The sequence below is a fragment of the Leuresthes tenuis genome, unplaced genomic scaffold (genome assembly GCF_036924035.1).
Source record: "Leuresthes tenuis unplaced genomic scaffold, fLeuTen1.0.hap1 SCAF_23, whole genome shotgun sequence".
In the NCBI taxonomy this organism is placed as follows: Eukaryota; Metazoa; Chordata; class Actinopteri; order Atheriniformes; family Atherinopsidae; genus Leuresthes; species Leuresthes tenuis.
Genome location: NW_027325377.1, coordinates 9,595,323 through 9,616,939, shown reverse-complemented (window position 1 = coordinate 9,616,939; position 21,617 = coordinate 9,595,323). Strand labels below are relative to the sequence as shown.

The following is a 21,617-nucleotide window of genomic DNA, read 5'->3' as shown; positions in this document are numbered from 1 at the left end:
TATCTATTTGTGAGAAAAAAAATGTTTGTTATCCTGGTATGCTGCCTCTGGATTTGAAACTGGCATATATCTTTTTAATATGAGCAGAAACAGACAGAAACTAAGTAAGTGAAGTTTAAAAGTATTGGCTATTTCCTTTCTAGTTAGAATCTGATGCAAAATAATATCAAACTGCAACATGCAAAGTGTAGCAATGCATTCAATAAAAATAAGGATCAAATTGGTCTTGTGCAAGTCAACTTGGATCAATGCTAACCTGCTGGAATATCCAATTCACTGGTTCAGATTATTTTACAACAAGAATAAATCCAGTCATATTATCAGTGTGGGCCCTCTATGTTTATTGCGTTTCCCCCTTGTATGTTAGGCCTTAACACCTTGTGTACAGATTGTTATAGAGTTGTAGTGAGCTGGGATTTACGACAAGAAAATCTTTCCTACTGCTGTGCGAGGTGGAATTGCCACTCAAGCTGCAATGAATTCAATATCAAAGCTAGGTCATTTAGCAGACAGACATGCTGGCTTACAACACTCCCATTTAGACATCAAGCAGCAGTGATAATTTAAGAAATGTCACATGCCAGGAGGCTTTATCGACTGGTACACAGTGGCATGCATCTGCTCAGAGAAGGACTCAGACAGAACGGTATCCTCCGTCTACACAGCAAAGCCTGAGAGGGAAGCAGTTGTCCTTGAAATCTACTACAGGTGGTCTATGAGGTGTTATGGACAGCTTTGCTATGATTTCCATAATGTATAAAGAAAAATCAATCAATCAATGATGGATCAATAATGGTAATGGGACCTGGGTTATCAGCTGTATGATTTTCTCCAAAACACATCTAAACTATTTTTAATCTGACCACTTTAAACTTCTAAGGAAAGTGAAGATTGGGTTGCACTTGGTCTATGTGACCATAAAAGGAAGCCTTAGCTCAAGCAGCAAAAAAACCCCAAAAAAACTCTGATAACTGATTGCAACAGAGACCAGCCAGGGTAAATCTGTCTTGTGTGTCATAAAACATTTTCTATTCTTGAATGTGTTTTGCTGATTAGAAAACCTTCAACCGGTACAGATGGAGTGGTTCAGTAAAGAGGCCTGCAGCAGCGTTGATTTCTTCAGGAACATGGTTCGATGTCACCGGCTGAGACACAGTCATACTGACTTTCAGAGAGTATCATTAAACCGATTAATTCCAAGTCATTTAGAGAAGGGGCCTGGAGTAATACTCACATCCCTCCTTGATCCCAATAACACTAAAGGTTTGTGAGTTAAGGACAAGATTGCTGTTGTGGGAGTGAATCAGCTTTGTACTCTGATACACACGCAAGAGAAAGCCCCCCTTCTTCAGGCCATTTAAGACGGAAATTGTTACACTAAGACTGAGGTCCACTCAAAAGTCATTCAGTCTACGCATCTCTCCCACACATAATTTTAAATGAATGACTTTACTTAACACCCACTGAGAGTCTTACCAGGAAAAGGTTGATATTATGGAAGATTTTCATTTTAGAGATTAAAATGAGTCATATCCGTGCATAAACAGATAAACAGAAGTTGTTTTTACACACGAAGCCTTAGATCATTCTTATATCCAACCCTGACCAATACCCATGTAGTAATAATAATTGAGGATATGCACCTGTGTCACCGTTTTATCTAGAGGCGCCAAGATTGCTTGTATTGATGGCCCCTGAGAAGAAAAACATTCAATGTGGCTGCCGCCACCAGTCTTGGAATGTGGTGTATTACAAATTAATATCATCTTAAATCAAAGGCCGTTGTGCTCGATTGGGGTATATGAGACATCCCTAAGAATCATTGGAACATGGACCGTAAAAATTTTCAAAGCAAAGGCAGAAAGCCTAAAAGTCTGGATGCTTGGTGATACTTCAAATAGGGATTTGTCAGTGAAATTAAGGTGGTGAAGATCCACATCACTATTCTGGGTTGAATACGGAGGTTCAGGTTTGTAATACATTTCATTCTATTTTATTCAAACGTCTGTATTGAAAACTGGAAGCATGGACGAAATTATTGTATGGCGCCCAAGTTGTGACTCGTGGCAGTTGTTAGGGGGACACACTTTATGCCACTTTACTGTTGTCTCTAATCTCCTTTTTTTCCAGTTAACCTTCAATTTATAACATTGGCAATACATTTGACTTGTAACTCAGGGTATCAGGATTACAAAGGCAGATCTAAACTATAATTGAACTATCAATCAAAACACATAGCATATTTGGCTTTAAACATTAAAGCTTGCAGAATATAGCTATTACTGTTCCTCTGAGGTGGTCTCAACAAGCAAACATCTAACCTTCTCCGAAACGCAGACCAAAACATGGGTTGTTTTTTCCCCAAAAGAAAAAAGAAGCAGTTTTAAGAATTATAAATGAGAGTTGCTTAATAGCTCATCAGGTCTATGCTTTGTAATAATATTGTGCATTACAAACTGGATTCTGATCATGAATACTGGACACAAAGCATTCACTGCAAATCCATGTTTCCAGGCTTGGATTCCAGTTGTCACTGTAATGGCAGAAATCCATTAGGCACTATTCTCAGTAGAAAACCCAAACTTCTTTCTGAATTTGTTGGTACAGTTGATTGCACAACAACTCTTCACCATTTTAGTACAGTGTCATGTCTGATGACATTACGAGTCAACATTATTTTCTATTGCAGCATAGTGCTGCTCATCAGATTGTTGAATAAATTATTTTTAATTAAATATTCTGAGGACTTCAGCTCAACACACTCCAGTAACATGGTACCTGGAGAGGAAAAGAGGTCATTTTTAATCACATTTAAGCCTCTGCGTAGCTGGTGATTTGGGTTATTTTAGTCACAGAGAATACAAAGGTGAACAGTAAAAAAAAAAAACTAAACAAATTAACTATGCAGTGCGAGGTTATGATAGAAGATAACACTCAGGCTGCAATACTGTGTGGAAGTGGCTTCTAATAAGTAAAACCTAGAAAAAGTCCTGTTATGGTGTGTTTTCTTTGTCACTGTGGTGTCACAGGGGTCAGGCATGAAAAAAAGAAAATAAGAGTTTTTTGCAAGAAATAACAACACAACGCATTACATTTAGACATCACATTTCCTTTGTAAACATGTGCTTCAAATCCCACCTTGATCCCAGCACGAAAAGGTACTATCTCCAGTAGGGGTCCTTACACCACCTGCCTACATATGTATGATATTAGTGTAAGTTGCTAAGATAAAGAATAAGTTAAGTAAGTTTGGATAAAAGCATCTGCCAAATGCATAAACAACATAAACATTAATAAGTGACATTGCTTTAAAGAATTGTCATGAATAAATCATTCTTGATTCCAACCTTTTTATTTCCAAAAATCTTTTTTTTGTGTGTGGAAAACATGGAGCACTTCTTCTAAAAATACAGTTGTCCCCACCAACCCTTTAAAATGTGGCTGGATTTCTACAGGTTATTCTTCGATGCAGAAGAAATCTAGTAGATATCAAATCTAGTATGAAAAGCATGCGGGGGGAATGTAATCAATGCAAATCATGTTCAGTGGAATTTTTCCATCAAACAGCTTGGATAAGAGCGTGAGGTAAATGTTTAAAGTGTCTGCCTTAAACAGCTTTGAAAGTTGTTACGAGCACACAGCGAGAGGAGAGAGATCTCTTCAGGCGGACGCACTTTAACCTCTTCCTTCAGAGACGGGACTCTATCTTTGTACTGGCAAGCCCCTCGTGGTTGTTACTGAAGAGCAAACATACTCAGGCGTGAACATCCTCTGTCTGTGAGCCTGGTGAAGAGGAGAGGATTGCAGGAGTGGAGGGCTACTCTGGGTCTCCAGAGGCCTGAATCCAGCAGAAAATTACTAATAGGACTGGTTCTGTCAGGTCTGTATCAATGAATTATAGAAGGCAACGCAGACAAAGGCTTCTGCACTCCATATTGGTGTTGGAGTCAGCTTGCTTTGGCTTCAGAAAGCTGACTCAATACAACAAGAAATTAATTGTTTCCACACCATTCTTAGTCATCCAATATGATTCTGGGAGTGAAGAAAAAGTCTTTCTCTGCATTCATAATAAAATCTTTAGACAAAACTTTGAAAAACTTGAATTTAACTAGAGTTTTCCTAAGAGTTTCCCGGGAGAAAGAGTCGTGTTATGTATTGAATTTGTTCTTCATCCTTCATCAGTCTGTAATCCTCAGGTGGAAAATTTCATTATTTCCCCACAGCAAGGTTTGAGGCAGGGTGAAATAACATTTAGAAAACCCTTACACTAGCCAAGGTTGTTGTTGCAATGGGAAAATTATTTCAGTTGCTTACAGACATGGCACCACAGGAAGGCTTAAAAATGCTGAGATGACATTTTAGTGGACAGTTGTTTTGTGTCAGATAGTGTCATGTCACGTGATGGGAACTGCACCCAGTAAGTACTGATCTGTATATTCAGCCTACCTTCAGTCAAATATTTAGAACACCTCATATTAAGCATGTACATTACTTCTAACCCTTATCGTGTACTTTTAACTCCTAACAGTAACCATTAGTGGGTGGGAATGAAGTAGAAAAGTAAGTAACTGTGGAAGTACAAAAAAAAGACTGCTTGAATCAGCAAACAGTAATTTAAAGGTCATGAGTTTAACACCACCTACCAACCCCGCCTTTATCGAAATATAGCATTTTTGTCCTAGTCAACAGTGGCAACTGTAGACATGATTGTATCACAAGTGTCCAATTCGTCACAAAGCGACAGTGAGAGAGTGAAAATGTCATTCATAGTGAGAAAGGAGCTGTATCACAGTAGAGAAATGTAGCTAATTTAAGCCTTTATTGTAAAATTACTATGTGTATTTCTATGGAATAAAGCACAAGTTTTATATTCTGCCATAAGATCAGCTTGCAGTAATCAGTGTTCAACTTTCACTCTTGATTTAGCTCAGTTTTGGTCTCCTCCAATTTAAAAGTGAAATCATCTGCCTTATCATTTAGTTAGTAAATTGTCCATCGTGTTCATTAGCTGGTCTTTATTCAGCTGGGCAGATGGCTTGGGGCATTTTGTTGCTGCAACCTGTTGTGAAAATGAGAATAACAAGATCAAGCCAAGACGCATGCTTGAAAAGTGAGGAAGAACTGAAGAGCTGTGACAAAGTGCCTTACTATGAGTGACACTTTCACATCGCACATGGACATTTGACCAACTGTTGATATTAAAATCTAAACTGAAGCAGCTGAGAGAAGATTTACAAGGTTTTATTTACACTGGAGCCGAAACATTTAAAGATTGGAATTTGTTGTTACAATGTGCATATTTGTGATTGTCTTCTAAAGAAAATATTTTTTTACTTATGAGGGAACTATTGAACATTTAGGTCTTTTAAATATAAATAACTTCCAAAGCAACACATTAAGTAAATTTGCCATAATTTTTTATGTCTAAAAAATAATTTTGCATTAAAAAAGTTGATTGTAGGTTCTCATACTGCAGATTTAGAGTGGCAGAACCTACTCTAATGGCACAGAACTAAGCTGAACTATCATGTTCCTGTTAAACTAATGTCCAACCAAATTGGAAAAGGGTCAAGACAATTTCAACACCAATAGCTTGGAATGATAAGTTGTCTTACCAGAACTATCTAATTTCAACTGCTTCTGTTTATTTTACTCAAAGATTCTACAGGAAGGTCGAGTCAGCATGACTATACTTTGAACCTATACTGTATATGTCAATGCCCAAGTCTGAGGGTATTATTTCAGAGTGAAACACACAAATCATCCCTGTGATCTCAGAAGCATAAATACTTTGTCCTACTTAATCCTACTCTTCTCATGTATGTGTACTGTCAGTTTCCCCTTCACTCATTCTAACATTATCTCTAAAGATCTTAGATTTTTTTACTCCTTGAGAAAATAAATGTTTGATGTAAGAACATGTCAAAAAGGTTAATTGCATGAGTCCCAGAATCAATATGTCAGGGAAAGTACTCTCTGATTCAGTTTAGTCATGAATGTGCCATCCTGACAGCTGAAAGCTGTCCAACCTGTGAGCTAGCATCAGACAAACAAATCGGTTGAGCAGTTCATTTCAGAGTAATGCATATTTGTAACTAGTTTTAAGTCTGCAAGGGGCAATCGGGCTAAATAGGTCAACCTAATCTTTTCCAGGGTTCCTTTTTAAAACAATTATTAAAATTATACTTATCTTTTATATTTCATAAACAGACTCCTGTGTAGAATGATGACTGACAGCAAACACTTTTTTATGTGTGTGTGTGTTGCATCACATGTTCTTGGAAATAATAAAATTATCACTGTTACAGGCTGTCAGAATGTAATGACTCCTTGGACTGTTCTATGGGATCAAGTCAGTGAGATTTTCTTGTAAATTTTTGTTAACAAATATTTCCGGAGATTGTAGTTGTAAATTGAGCTTTGACACCTTGTGAGATGAATTAATTTGTGAGATGTCACACAGTTCTTTTGTTTTTCATGTATACACATTTTGATATATACATGCAGATACTTCAATTTCTCAGGCAGATATATTTCATGAGGTGACAAAGCTTGATTTACATCTACAAACCCTAGAGTCATTAATGAACATTAATTTACAAGCTTTAAATTTTAATCTAATTTGTGCAGATAGTGTGTGATGGTTATCCTTTAAAGAGATTAATAGCATGAGGAGAAAACTATAGCTTTGCTTCCCCTAACTGAATATTGGGGATGCATTTGTTCCACTTGCTTCAATGCTCAGTAGCATATGTACATTTTAATTTCAGTGTGGGTTGCATATATGTCACCATTTGATTCACATACAAAAAAGCCTCAATAGAGTTTACATAATTCAAGTAACTACCTAAAATTGGGTGAAGATATTCTTAGAGGATGAGAATATTAATTTATCAGAGCAAGATGTCTACTCAGGATTGTCATTTACTTTAATCTGATGAACAAATGTTACTTCAGAATGTTTGTTACAGGTTCATTGGAACCTGAAAGTTCAAACAGCACTGTAAGTCACACTAGGATTTAAAACCTAATTACACTTCCAAGGTGTTACATTTGCACTTTTTTTATTGGCTGTATTTCATCTAATTCAATAAGTGTATCTCAGAAAATACAGGTTTCTTCCTCAATGAAGCTTTTAAAACAAACATTTTCCAGAGCTTAACCCTATGCTTGACCATGTGTTCTTATTCCTGAGGGCAGAAACAGTTCACCGAACCCTTTGTGTAACTAACTTTTTTTTCCTGAGGAAAAAAACCTCCTGGGAGGCTTCTGTTACTGATTGTGGTCGATATCAGGCTGGCAGACGCTGCATTATCATATATCATCATCAACAGCCAGAAAGACCCCGGACAACAATGCCAAGTTACATTAGCAGTTTGCACAGTTATAGTTCAACCGAAAAGAAGCAGTGGCTCTTGTGCCTGGTCTTGGAGAGCTTTGAATATTTCATGTTGTGTCTTTTTTGTGACGTTCAGTAGAAGACACCAGTCAGTGATTACAAGATGAGGTAAAAACATTTAATTGTTGGTACATTCAATAACACTGTTGTCAATTTGCTATGGGTTTTGTTCCAATAACATTAGTATGAATTCATTTTTGATACCAGGCAGCATTTCAATGAAATCAACATCCAAACCCAGAGACATGAGAAGTGTTCCAACAGGTCCGTTCAAATAGCGATCTGTTTTTATATTCGGAGACAGCAGCAAGACTAACAGCTGCACCCTATTCCAACCAATAGAAGATTCATCAAATGTGCCGTTGATGTTGTACTCTAGCTAAAGGGATATCAAGCTCGCGATAGTTCACTGAAATACAAAAACAGAATATAAAGCCATTGGTTGAAAAAAGTTAGTTTAGAAAAAACAAAACCTTGGTAATTAGGAACAGTTGGATTCTGTATTTGTGACACAAACAGGGGGAAACTGTTTATTTTTTGGAGCTATTTTCAGCGGCAAATTAATCCACATGGATAATGTACTATTTCTGCCAGAGGAATGCTGAATGTGGGAATGAATCAAAATACACATAACTGTGTGTATGTGCCCATGTTATTGAAATAACATATCACCCGGTGCAACAGTTTTGCTCACTGATGTGATTTTGGAGAATAATGGAGGCCAGTGGCAAATGGACTGCATTTATATGGCACTTTTCTAGTCTACTTGACCACACTAGGTCACTACAAGCCACATTCACACACCCACACACTCGCCCAGCACTTCTTAGTCTTTACAGTTTTCCTCACACATTCACACAGTGATGGATGCATCGAAGGGAGCTGGAGGTATGGTGTCTTCTGGTTCGGTTTCTTACCCAAGGACACTTCAACCTGCGGTCCATGAAAGCCGGGGATCAAACCACTGACCTTCGAACTGGCAGATGCTCTTCCTCCTGAACTACAGCTGCTGAACAATGTCAGGTATGAATAAGATGTACAATATATTACACTAATTGTACACATAACACTTGTTTCACATCATCTTTGGTCTTACACAACAAGAAAAATGTTAAACAACACCAGACTTGGAGAAAACGTTCAAATGCAGGAAATGAGCAGCATCAGAAGTATTAGTCACGTACAACTGACCAATAGCACCATTTTTGGTCAGCCAATACGTTTTCATTTTTAATTTCTGGCATTTCTATAGAAAAATAGAAAGTATACGAAATAGTCACATGAGCACTGACCTTAGCTCCACATGTACTCTAATTGAGTTCTGCCTGCTCGGATGTGACTGCATTACACAGTGGATCCTCTTAAATAGCCTCTTGTCTTTGAACTAGATTAAATGATCAGTGGGCTGAAAGACAGAGGTTGACCCAGCCCAGTAACCAGGCATCCAATTAGCATCATACAAAGTAACCAAGTATAAGTGCCATCCACTTCATTACCATCACTTTGTAGGAACAGATATAAACAACATATCTAACTGCTCCAGTGACAAACAAAGCTGTCAAAGAAGGTCAGCCTGCAATATTGCAATGAGATAACATCTCTTTTTGCACACATCACACCCTGTCATCTCCTCACTCTTGAGATATTTTTAGTTTTCAGCCTGGACCCTTGAAGCACAGTTTATGCCAAGATTATCAAGAAACCTCTTTTTTTTAGCAGACAATGATGAGTAGAGCCTGTTCACCATCCTCTGCTGTAAATGTGACGGTTGGCATATAAAAAAGATGTTGTTGAGCATAAACATCATCTCTGAAAATGTGCCCAGATGTTTGCTTGTGAAGTCTGGAAGGCTCTATACGGTAGGTACCATCTTACCAAATATGAGGTTATGCAAGCAGTGGCAAAGAGTCACTTCAATACTTACTGTCGCTTGAAAGTGGTCTGTTCAGCTTTTAAGAGCACTCTTCAGTTGCTTTCTGACAGAATATGGCATTATGGACAACTACAGCATCTTCAAAACATTCCAGAGCAATACCATTGTATAGGAAATCAACATTTTAGGTCTTATCATGTCCACTTTAGTTGTGGTGAATAATAATGTTTATACATGGTAGAAAAGAAAAGAAAAGAAAAGTTTTGTGATTTTCTATTGAGTTTTTCTCTTTTACTATGATATTTGGATGCTGTGCTGCTGGAATGAATTTGTGTTGTGCACTTTTTAACATCTGACATGATGAAAAACTGTTTCAGTTTTCACATGGGAGCAGCTGATCGAACTGTAGAAAACCCAACCAAAGTCGGCAATAAGACTCCAATTCTACAGAAGTTGGGCAGGAGCAAAACAAGGATCAAGAAATAGCAAAGTCAAACCATTATGTGTTTCACTGGCAGCAGTCACATATTCAAGACTCCGATGCTCTTCTATATGACTGTCAGACTGTACAGACTGACAGAGACTACAGACAGAGGTGTAAGAGCAAAGGAGCTGGGACTGCAAGTGCTTGTTAACAACAGATGGTTTAATCCTGGACTGTGAAGGAGAGGATCTGGATCGGACATTGATTTATTAGCTGTGAGCTTCCATTTGTGTTGTCTACAGAGGGATCTCACCTGTCTTACCTGCTGACACCAAAATTGTGTCATCAGCTCAGTTGTTGCCAAGCTAGAAATACAACACCCAATCAAAGAACAAGGCTTGCTAATTCTACTTTATCCCCTCTACTACATGAACACAACACATAGCGTTTTAAAATGATTAGAAGACTAACAGATGTGGCGTAATTCATTCATTTATCTATTTTTCAAGCTTACACCCAAGGGAAGCCCAAATTCACTGTTATAGGAAGACAGTTAATGGCCAGGAAGGTCAAACATGCATTTTTGTTTCATGCTGCAAGATGCTTCTTTTAAGATCAAATGCATATCATGCTAGCTGCTGTCAAAATTCAGTCCAAGGGGAAAAAAAACTTTCAGACAGCAGAGACAAACTGTTTTTCTTCATGGCAGCTATTTCATTATGGGCAAAGAAATCTCCATAGCAATTATTACCCACAATGCTTCATATTTTTCCAAGGTATTCTTTCATCAGCTCAGAAAAAAGCAAACAAATCCCTATTTATAGTTGACAGACAAAAGGCAAACTGAAGACCAAATAAACATTTGAGAAATGATATTATATTATATAAATGAAGCCAAGCAAATATGATAAAACACCCACTGTTATTGTTTTGACTATTCTAGAGATATTACGAAGATCTCACAGAGGGAAGGAAATCAGTCGTGGAGACCTGTTTTAGAGCCTCGGAGTGACACTGTCATCATGTATGCCAAATCTGGCACTTCAAGCTGCTGTGCAATAATTTAAATATCTATTCACATGAGAGAGAGAGAGTGGGCATGTGTGTCATCTCTGTTGAAAAAGTACAACTTTGTGTGCAATACATAAAAAAAACAACACCCAGATGGAAAGATCAAGGCCTGATGGGATGCTGTTTAGAGCGAGCAGCTGAACTGTGAGGTAAGGGGTCCAATTATGCATGCTAAACAAGTCTCCTGCATTAACTATCCAACAGCCCTTTCAATGTCTCTTCTTTTGTATGCACAGTGACACGTTTCTGCACCATATAATTTTAGGTGGTGGAGGATGGCAACTACATTGTTGTACTTGTGTGCATACATATCAGCTTAAATCATTTGTTTAACCAATTCGAACATGGTAGCCGTATTACTGCATTTTTTCCAATTTTCAGAAAATGTTTCTAGCAGAGGACTTAGCACAATAAGTCATTTTTGTAAGGCCTGAAAACCACGGTTCATGAATTTTTGCTATGCTCTGTGTTTGTTTGTTTGTTTGACCTTGTCTTTTGGATTTCAATAGGTTCCTGTTTTTTTTTTTTTTTTTTTAACATCAAGTACTGACTGTGCTGTTAGGATTTCAATGTTGTGTTTTATCTTAAAATCCTGAGTCCTGTATATGAGTTTGCATTTATGTAATCTATAATCTGCAACCCTGATACCAACACAGCCAAGTGCTGAAGCTACCTTGGAGTAATGTGGAGTAGTAATTTTGTGTATTTCATGTATCTACATGACAATAAAGTCTTAACTTAACTTATGATAAACACAAGTAAATCAGATGTGGAAACAAGCTAGCAATACTTAAGTTGAATTTTGTGAAAACTAGCCTATAAAACTATATAGAGATATTCTTCTTTTAAATGGCTGCTTCCTTAAAGCTAAAGTTACATTTCTTAGACTGTATGCTCTAACCCATTAAGGCACATATAAAAATAGATTCTATAACCTAACTAATATCTAAGAGCATCGTCCTAAAGACTGGAACTCGCCACTGGATTTAAAATGAATGCACTGAGCTAATATGTCATATCTATCAGATTTACATTGAGTTAAGCAGGATTCATGGTAACATGTACATATCCATCAACATTGCGCTTACCTCAAAAAGAATTAGGGATTGTGGACATTTAACCAAGACAGACTGTTTGGCTGGATACCTCCAAAACAGTGCATTGCTCTTGGCGATGACTATACTTATACGGTTGAAAGGTTGAATGAAACAGAAAGGAAAAGACCTCATCGAACTCACCTAGAAAAGCTATAAATGCGAAAAACAGACAAATATTTGAGACTGCAGATAAAACTGAATCCCAGGGCAAAAAAAAAACCAACAACAGCAAGGACACAAGAGAATGCTACATTTCAAGTTGACTCATATCTTTTTAATACTGCCCCTATGTGGCTGAGGAAAGTTATGACAGGTGGTCGGACATCAGCACAGAGGGGACATACAAACATGCCGCACAACTTTGCTGGAGTCCAATAGCCATAGGGTTCCAGAAGGTTCTGTCCTCGAGCCAACATTTTTCAGTTTCTACAGTACATGCTTTCCTTAGGCAGTATTATCAGGAATCACTGCCCTTTCCATTGCTATACAAATGATACTCAGCTATATTTTTCTATGAAGAAAAATGGCGCCAATTAAGTTAGACTTCACCTCATGATATAAGTTTAATTTTCTTCTTTTAAAACTACTGTTTTGACCCCAAACACGAAGAAAAAAAAAGCTACTGTTATGTGACTACTTGCAGCTATAGGAGAGCTAACGGAGGGAATTCTACACACACCTCTACCAGGACCACTTCATCGACACATGGCTGCAGCATAGCTCATTCACTCCAGTAAGAACATCCAATCTTACTCAAAGTCGTCGTTCACATCGTCAAAATTTTATATATATCCTTCCATGTTGCACAAAACTAGCAGTAGCAAACTCCGTGTGAAGTTAGCCGACTGTTACAGAGAAAGGAGTAAATAAACTGTGCTCTAAGTGGATGAAGTCGTCCCAGTAGAGTGCCTGTGTAGAAATCCCTCCGTTAGCTCTCCTAATAGCTGCAAGAAGCCGCATAACAGCACCTATGAGCTAACAGAGCTATAGTACGCGTTTGTTCATTCATTCGTCTTAAAGTATTGGTGAAATAAAGACAGATAGTGCCTTATTTAGAGGCTGCATCGTCCCTGCCCTGTTCACTCCGTTATATGGATATATGCCGATCGCGAGTTATCTAAATAGCTTCCGAAGGACGCCGACTTTCGCCAAACTGTTCTTGGTGAGTAGATAAAAGTATTTCATGCCAGAAATAAGGTCTAGGTATAAAAATACCGGAGTTCCCCTTTAAATGAAGGGCAGTAGCTAGGCCTTCATTATTACTGTAATGAAGCTAAGGAAGTTTTGTTATTTTTTTACCAGGACAATTCTCTTGGACTGCCTCATTTCTCAGGGTGCACATTTACTAAGTTCCTACACCTACTAAAGGTAGAAAGGGATGAAGCGCCTTCATTCATCTGACTCCTCTCCTTTGGGACCATCTCTCAGTTGGGGTTCTGGGAGGCAGAAACTCTATTTCTAAGATTAGGCTTAAAACTTTCCTTTTTATTAGATAGATAGAGCTGGCTGATGTTACCAATATCCATCTTTTAAGGCTCATTTCAACCAAAATCACTCTGCACTTAAACTCTCCAAGTCTTTTGTAGCACATGTTGGCACACGAATGTTCTTTGCTAGAAAAAAAATCAGTGACAAAATAAATAACTGTCAAATGGAAAAGTTGTTTTAGATGGTAAAAACTTTGCTCCTCAGTGGGCCCATTCTAAGTAGCTCTTCGCTTCAGCTTGCCAGTCAGAATTAATCAGAATCCATCTATTCATACATGTGCAGGTGAGACTGTAGATTTGTAGATTTTTTTGTAGATTGCAGATTTTTTAGTAGTCAGTTACAAAACTATCCATGCACAAAACAGTACACTGTCACTTAAGGTGTCACAGATACCACACAGGGAGTTAATAAGCACAAACTGCAGAGCGTGAGCACTACAGTCATTAGCGCTTAGCAACCAATACACCATCAAATGTGTAAAGAAGCAGACATCTCACATTATACCTTTCACATTTACATCTTCGGTTCTGTTAATGTCTTACTCATACTAACCTCAGTTGCAGTACTCTGAGTTATTATGGTCAATCAAAGCAGCAGAAGATGATGATTGGCATGTCAAATTAACGTGACTGGCGGTGGTTACAAACAAGCCCAGCAGTGTGCTGTCAACGCCCACGCTCGGGCAGCCATTTGCCCTGCTCTCCTACTCAGTGTCAGGTTTGCTACTGTTTACACATCAGACTTTATTTACTCAGCAAGGCCTTGCCGTCTGTTTGCAGCAGATCAGCCACGTTTCCTGTCCTCCTAAAATGCTGCACAAAACACTTAAGTGGGCTTTTTGATGCGGCACTCTAAGCTGGTACACCTGTAGCTTGAGGTAGACAGGGTCAAAAAGTGAAAATGCTAAAGCACAATAACCATGTAAACCTTCTGACAGCAATAAGTAAGCAGTTAAAGAGACATGCACGCATGGATCAGTTGTGTTAGTGACACTTCAACACCCTTTTTTTTTGCATCACTGCCTCAGAACTAACAAGCTAGCACACAAGAGGTTACTAAGCAATAAGGGTTCGCGGTCGAGCAGGTTTCTGAAATCAGTTTTCCAGACTGGCCAGATCTCAATGAAAACAGGCCGTGGTGATGAGTGATGATGTTGCTATGACAACAGGCAGGCTGAGCGTGCGGCCTGGATTTGGTATCTTCAGGCATGCGGCAGGCAGCACCCAGACGGTTTGAGTTTTTCACCTCTTAAGTGGCATAAAGCAAGCTGCAGTCTCAGATGGGATCATGGGATCATGTGTGGGGTAGGGAGGAGGTGTGGGTGGGTGAGGGTGAATTGTGTATGTATGTTGAGAAGTGGGAGGGTGGGGGGCTACAATGTCAGGCATCAGTTCAACCTCTGCTTCAGAGTGCAGACATGAGAAATGAAAAAGGTGGGTATTTTCTTTTGTTTCTTTTTTTTGTTACCATCCCAATCCAGCAATGGCCAACTACAGAGATATGAGAGGGACAAACAAACAGATTAAAATGTAGAATAACATATATATATATGTATTTATATACACATAGACAGAAAAAGAAAGTAACCATACATGTTGGTTTTACCTTTTTATAAACGGTCACTCTGAAATTCTCACTTTTTTCACACAGACCAGTGAACATACTGACATCCACGCTTAAAATTAAAGAGGCAGCACTTAGAACGAGAGGAGAGAACAGGATGGCTACAACAATAGAAACAGCGTGGGGAGCCAGGAGAAACACGCCTGCTACTGCTGACTGCTGGCACATGAACACTTGTGAACGAATTGGTTGAGAAAAAAAAACATTACACTTTGGGGATTTCAGCTTACCTGGAGAGACAAACTCATGAAAGGCTAAATACAGCTCATCCAACTCTGAGGTGTTCTCTGACATCACTTGTCATGTTGTTAATGACACCATTGTAAAAGAAAAATTGTCAAATTGACTGTGATATGATCCCTTAAACAAATGAGACAATGACACAGAGGACTGAGGTCGTGTTATGATCTGGGTAACTGACGCATTCCACTCTGCCTAGTGGATTAGGCAACCATGAACTGAAATATCACCTGTCTGAATCCACCTATTTCATCTTTTGCATTGAAGTTCAAGTGAATACCTAAAAGTGATGACTTCTTTGGCTTTAGGATATACATTTAGGCCAATTATCGTGACAGTGTTAGTGTCTTATAAAACAAATATAGAAATTACATCCGTTTTTTGCAATAAATAAGGACTAAATCTTGTCCCTTCTATATGAACATGTACAATATCATCACCATTAGCCATCACAATTGATTTAATTGGAAACACAACAAAGTATTGAACAAATCTGTTTTGCTTTCATTTCCTTATCTCTAACGACTACATGTGCACAGAAAGTGTTTTCTTCTTCTTCCCTCTGGCAGAATGGAAAATTGCTGCCTTCTGCGGGGTAAAAATAACAGTGTATTTGCATTTTAAAGATGGAAACTATGCATGCGCTGATTTAAGAACAGAACAGGAAAATCAGATACGATCAGAGGTGTTGCCTAAAGATGAACCGAGAGCATAAATTATTACCAGTTGCGAACAAACAAAAGTTAAAAACTAAAACTTATCCACTTGTGATCTAATCACCCAGAACCCATTACCACCAGGTCTGAACAGGGCCAGAGATTCAGGCCTTTTTTTAATGCTTACTGAAAACACAATGATAACTGTCATATAACGCTAAATCCACCTTTTTATTCACTACCACAGCTTCATGATAAATATTTCTTCAGCTGTTAAACAGCATTTAAGTGTTATTGCAGCAGTCTCTGTGGTGTTGGGTTGAAGGGGGAACTGGCTGAAGACACACCATCACTTTCCATGGCGGTTAATTTCGCATTGCCCTCCCAAAACACCTTGTCAGGGAGCAGATTAGTGCCCTGGGGGTATTCTTTCAGACAAACAAACACTCTGCCTTCAGTCTTTTTGCCCAACTCAAACACAAAGCATTTCTCTTGTACAAATCAGGGAATGTGATTCTCTATTGACAGAAAACATACACATGTCGTAAACAAGCATTCAGCTGCATCAACTCCTTACTGCCCATAAAGGATTGCTGAAACCAACTCAATATGTACGCCTGTTACATCCCTACTAGTTTGTCTGTCATTAGAGTAGTTGCCAAGAAACACTTCCAAGAAAGTACCAATGAGGTCTCATAGATGAGGAGAAAGAGCAGCAGAATGACAGAATTCTGACTTAGTCATTCACATGCCTGTTATGTAATGTTACTTAATTTTTTTCAATGGGTTTGGGATTGATATCTAGGTGTAAAATCAAGTTCAAGTCTTACACTCTCGTAATTGCTAAAATGTTACATATTTCGTTTATCATATATTTCATATTATAGTATTCCTTTTGACGTTAACAAAAGTTTGAGGAGGGAGTGGAAAAAAACCCACACAGCCAAACACCTCCAATTTGATCAAAAATGTAGCTGGGAATCAGACTCTGGAATTGGGCAAGAAAGGAAACACATATTGATTTCCGATTGAAGTCACAGTCCAATCTAAGAAACTGGGGGTCACGAAAATTATGAGTTTGAACTGTGAGACAAATACACATTAAGTAGCCAGGGCTTGTCACATTGATTAACATGAAAAATTCCCATCCTCAAAGGATAAAAAGTATATATTTAATAATGTATGTCTGTGCATCTCCCCTTATCTGGTGAGGTGTTATGTAAACCTACAACACTGCTTTCTTTGTTTAAACATCAACCTCATAGTCCTTTTCATTCCACCACCTGTAGACAGTGAGGAGGAGGAATGATGTAATCACAGTGCATGAAACCAAAGCTGACTCTGCTGCTCTGTTTTTAGCTACTCAATATTTGAAGAAAGGTCTAGTATTCATTACAATTAGGAGAGCTAAAAATATTGGCACGGGAGATTTCAATCAATGAATATAAAACTAATGCAGGACAAACAAAGAGAATATGCATGACAATAACCCTAATCTATGTGTGGTGTTGTGACAGAGGTGCACTGTGATAAATGCATGAATAATTCATGCAAGTGTAGCAGGTGTTCTACATAATAGTCTAATATTAAAATAAAGCAAAAAAAGCAAAATGTGACCATTTGATTGCACATGGCAAAAAACATTTTGAAGTTCTGTGTATGTATCCAGAGTTGTTTGTGGATCCATTCAACAGCCTCTGCAGTAGCATATAAACAATCTCCACAAAGTAGTTTAATTATTCATGAAAATTAAACAGATAAATGAGCTACAAGTTTATATATTTAATACTAATATATACCTTTTTCCTAAGTGAAGTTCTCAAAGTGAAGAACTTCTTAGTAATAATTGCATATCTGCAGGAGTCAATGGTCAGAGTGCTCTCAGTTTGGAAAATCAAGCTGGGGGCTGATGAGCTAACCAAGCTAGTAGCTACTCAAAGCAGGGACAGGAGGAGAGCTACATGTCACCCTTTAAAACAACTTAGATAGATTTAGGTAGAGTTTTACGCCATTTGATTTATGTCCTAGACACATCTACATTTGCACTATATTTCCACAGCAGAAGAGCGCCTGTGTTGCGTCACTCGTGCACAGCCATCAGTCAGTCACTGCTTGTGCAGTGGCTGCGCAGTACTGGCGCAATATGGAAGTATTTTCATTGAAAAGAATATAGTGCCAAAGACAACAACCATTGTATGCTAATGTGAATTGCATGAAAAATCTACGATATAGCATTCAGATTAACCACTACAAGTTTATGATGTTTGGAGGGTTTCTCTTTACCTTTTCCTAGTTTGAGCAGCTGCTAGCCCTTCAGCCCCAACCCATACATCTCTAATACCCATACATCTCTGATACTTCTGTTTGCTTTTTACTGCAGGTATGAGGTCATATTCAGCATAAGCAATAATCTAATAAAGCAATATAGAGTATGTTGAAGTTTTCGCATTATGTAGATATTTTAAACCCTATGTTCTGTGAGCGATTTTGGGCTTGTTTTGTAAGAACACTGTTGTTTGCACTGGGCTTGATTTCATGGATCAGGTTGCTTGCTTCTGTCATAAGCTCTGGCAACACTGGCTCTGGCTGAGTTCATTGCAAAACAAGAAGACTGCTGTAAAAAGAAGACAAACCTTTGGGGCAATATAGAAAAATCCTCCATGTTTTGAGGGACATGGATATAATTAAATTTTTCGAATATATATACATATATATCATGACTAAACAACCAGTGGCTATAAGATACAGACGGTTAAAAGTGCAAGACTACGCAGAAAATTTTATTTAACTTCTAATGAATAGACAATTTTGCATATGAATTAATTTGTCTGGAGTCGGGAAATGTTAAAACTGATCTAGGAAAACATGCAACTGAATCAATCGAATGCAAAGTTCTACAAAAGCCACCAGATATTTGAGTTGAAATTTGTAACTGATACACTGCTTTTCTGAGCCTTTAATGTAGAAATTCACACATAACCATGAATCGAAACAGCTGCTACAGCATTGTCCTGCAGGGGTTGAAACTCTTAGGCAATGTGACCTCCAGTCACACCCTGCACAGTGATGTCACAGCAGGTGTTTGCCTCTGACAGCAGAGATTAGACAGCAGCAGCAGGTTTTATCCTGTCTGACTGTGTTGAATGAAAAGCCTCAACCATCAGTCAAAGCTGACATGTTGCATGTGACATCATGAATGCTTTTGTGTATTTTCTTCTCTTTTTTTTTCGCTTTCATTTCCATTTAAACAAGATGACGTCTTTGCTGGCAGTCAATGACTCCTGTGTGCCAATAAGGAATGACTTGCTGTCCATTACCCAAAATTCACCTGCAGCCCAGGCGAGCTTAGCAGAGCCCCTGTTCATCACTGATGGTAGGGGTAGGAAAGTGTGAACTATTCCGAAACTGTTGTTCATGTAATGATTAATGCTGCAACGGTATGGAATGATAGAATAACTTGTGTCTGTGTGGTTTTATATTCTTGCATCTTTAATCAAATATATAGACAATACCTACTTGCCGACTAGATTGTTAAATCTAAGCATGCATTCTTTGTTGAACTGCACTCAAACCAGCTCAGTGGTTAAAAATGAAAAAAAAATGAAAAAAAGGGAAAGACAAAGATGCCAACTGTAGCCTGTAAGTTTACACCTCCTCTATTCCCAGCATGAGGTACTGTTCTTGTTTTAGAAAAGTCCCACACATTTATTTTGTTATCATTCTACATCTAAATGGGATGCTGAGTATGAAACGCTGAAATCTAAATGGGTTTTTACAACAGTGTCGCTGCTGACATGACATTTCATTGAGCTGTGACCCTCCGGACAGAATTTCTCGAGAGCCATAAGTGACAGAGATATAAAAAATATATGCTCAATTGATCAACATCATGCAGGCTTTATGTGTTTGACACACATTCCATAGTCCTCTATAAATACCCCTTATATCCTGGCAGTGTTGGATCTTGTTTTTTTTTTATCGGTGCAAAATCTGCTCATTTTGAAGTGAGTTGATGAAATCTGTTCTGAAATCAGGCTCCAAAATCAGAAAATGAAGTTGTTGAATGAAACAAGACCACAATATAACCGTCTTTACTATTAAAACTATAGTAATAGACTGGACAGAAACTTTAAGGAAACTTCTAGGAATTGTTTTAATGTGAGCTGTTATGTGTTTCTGTGAATAAAAGTGAGGTAACAAGTGGGGGTTAGTGTGTTTTAAGTATTGAAGAGCCCCAGATGCAGCGGTGCGCCCTTACCCGCGCTGCCCTGGAGGAGTAGGGATCTTCGAATAGATTCCAGATCACCGGCTGCCACTTCCTCCACATGCTGACATTCCCGTCGGCAGCCACATCCTCAATGCCGAGCCTTTTTCCTATCTCGTCGTCCTCATCCCCATTGTCCACGTTGAGTTCAAACACGTCCAGAGCCTCCTCCGCGTCCCGGTGCTGCCGATATGTCATCCAACAGCAGGGCTCCACGTCCGTCTCATCGATGCCCCAGAAGGAAAGCTCTTCCTCGAAGAGCGGTCCGCACACATCCGCCGGGCAGTGGAGCTTCCCGGTACGATAGTAGTTGAGTACGTAGGCGAAGACACCCGGGTGGCGGTCGAAGAAGTACTCGTTTGTCCGCGCGTTGTACTCGATGAAGCCGGGGACTTGTTGCAGCTGATCCAGCACGGAGTCTATGTCCGAGTCTGAGGCGAGCAGGGCCAGTCGCGTCCCCGGAAGGGTCTTCAGGGTGGTTTTGTAGGTTTCGTGCCTGGTGCCCCCGACGTTGAGGATTATCCTCTCGTTATCGTCAAACTTGCCCATCGCTCTGTATCAGACATGACTTGATGGAAAGCGGGGGAAGTTGGTGAGTGCAGTCCTGAGGTAACGGCGAGCCCGACGCGCACACACCCACAGTCCTTTTCAAAAAGGCTCCACGATTTTGGTCGTGGTGCGCAGCATCTCCGCTCGCATTCATTCGTCGCTTCCGTGGCTGTTTTGAGGGCCGAGAATGATGCCCATACTTGTTTGGGAAAATTCCAGAGAGATTAAGGTCGTCAATTTGTATTCCACACTCCGCTCCGACGGTCGGTGCTGCCGTGGAGTGTTGAATGATCTCAACTGGTGGCACCAAACAGACTGAGCTGCTGCTTGCGCGTCTCCCGCGTCCCTGCCCTCTCCAAGACGCACGACCGCTCGTCAGCGTCGGACACGTTACTTAAAAATGTGTAACGCATTTCTTAAGAATCCTCTCTAAAAGTAATGCCTTTATCATTGCAGTGAAACAGAAAAGTAACCCATCACTTACATCTTCTTTAGCAAAACTCCACGCAGTTGTCTCGTTGTTTGCTGCGAAAAATCAAAGGCCAGCTTCAGGGAATTTGATTTTGGTTTTGCTTCAGCAAAATAACGTAAATAGGAAATTTCCACCCCGAGAGAGGGACTTGTTTCGTTTTAATCAGTAGAGTAAAAGATGAAAAGCTGTAACAGACCACTCAAACCTTCAACAGGTTTTTCTTTTTTTTTTTCTTGAAGTGGACCTGAGTGTTGTGATTATTACAGGATGATGACATTAAACTATTCCTGTTTGTAAGATGTTTCAAACAAAAGTAAGTTTCCCCCGCATTGTCACAGGATGAGAGAACATCACTGCTTTGTAACCTTCAAGCATTTTTTTGCGCAATTTCTTCTACAAACATAGCCTAAGTTTATTTTTGTTTTTTTTGGTTATATTAATCTTCTATATCACATTCTGGC

At 39.0% G+C, this 21,617-nt stretch overlaps 1 protein-coding gene across 4 annotated transcripts in view; it reads right to left on the bottom strand.

The window, feature by feature from the left end:
- Positions 1–21,123, bottom strand: part of kcnc2 (potassium voltage-gated channel, Shaw-related subfamily, member 2) — an 84,503-nt gene extending 63,380 nt beyond the window's left edge. For 3 of the 4 annotated variants that reach the window (XM_072377584.1, XM_072377585.1, XM_072377583.1), the window contains exon 1: positions 20,130–21,122. In XM_072377584.1, the coding sequence (XP_072233685.1) occupies positions 20,130–20,684 (555 nt within the window). In that variant the 5' untranslated portion in view covers positions 20,685–21,122. Of the gene's footprint in view, positions 1–20,129 lie in introns of all 4 variants that reach the window. The other variant, XM_072377586.1, reaches the window with a different exon arrangement.
- Between the last annotated feature and the right edge of the window lie 494 nt (positions 21,124–21,617).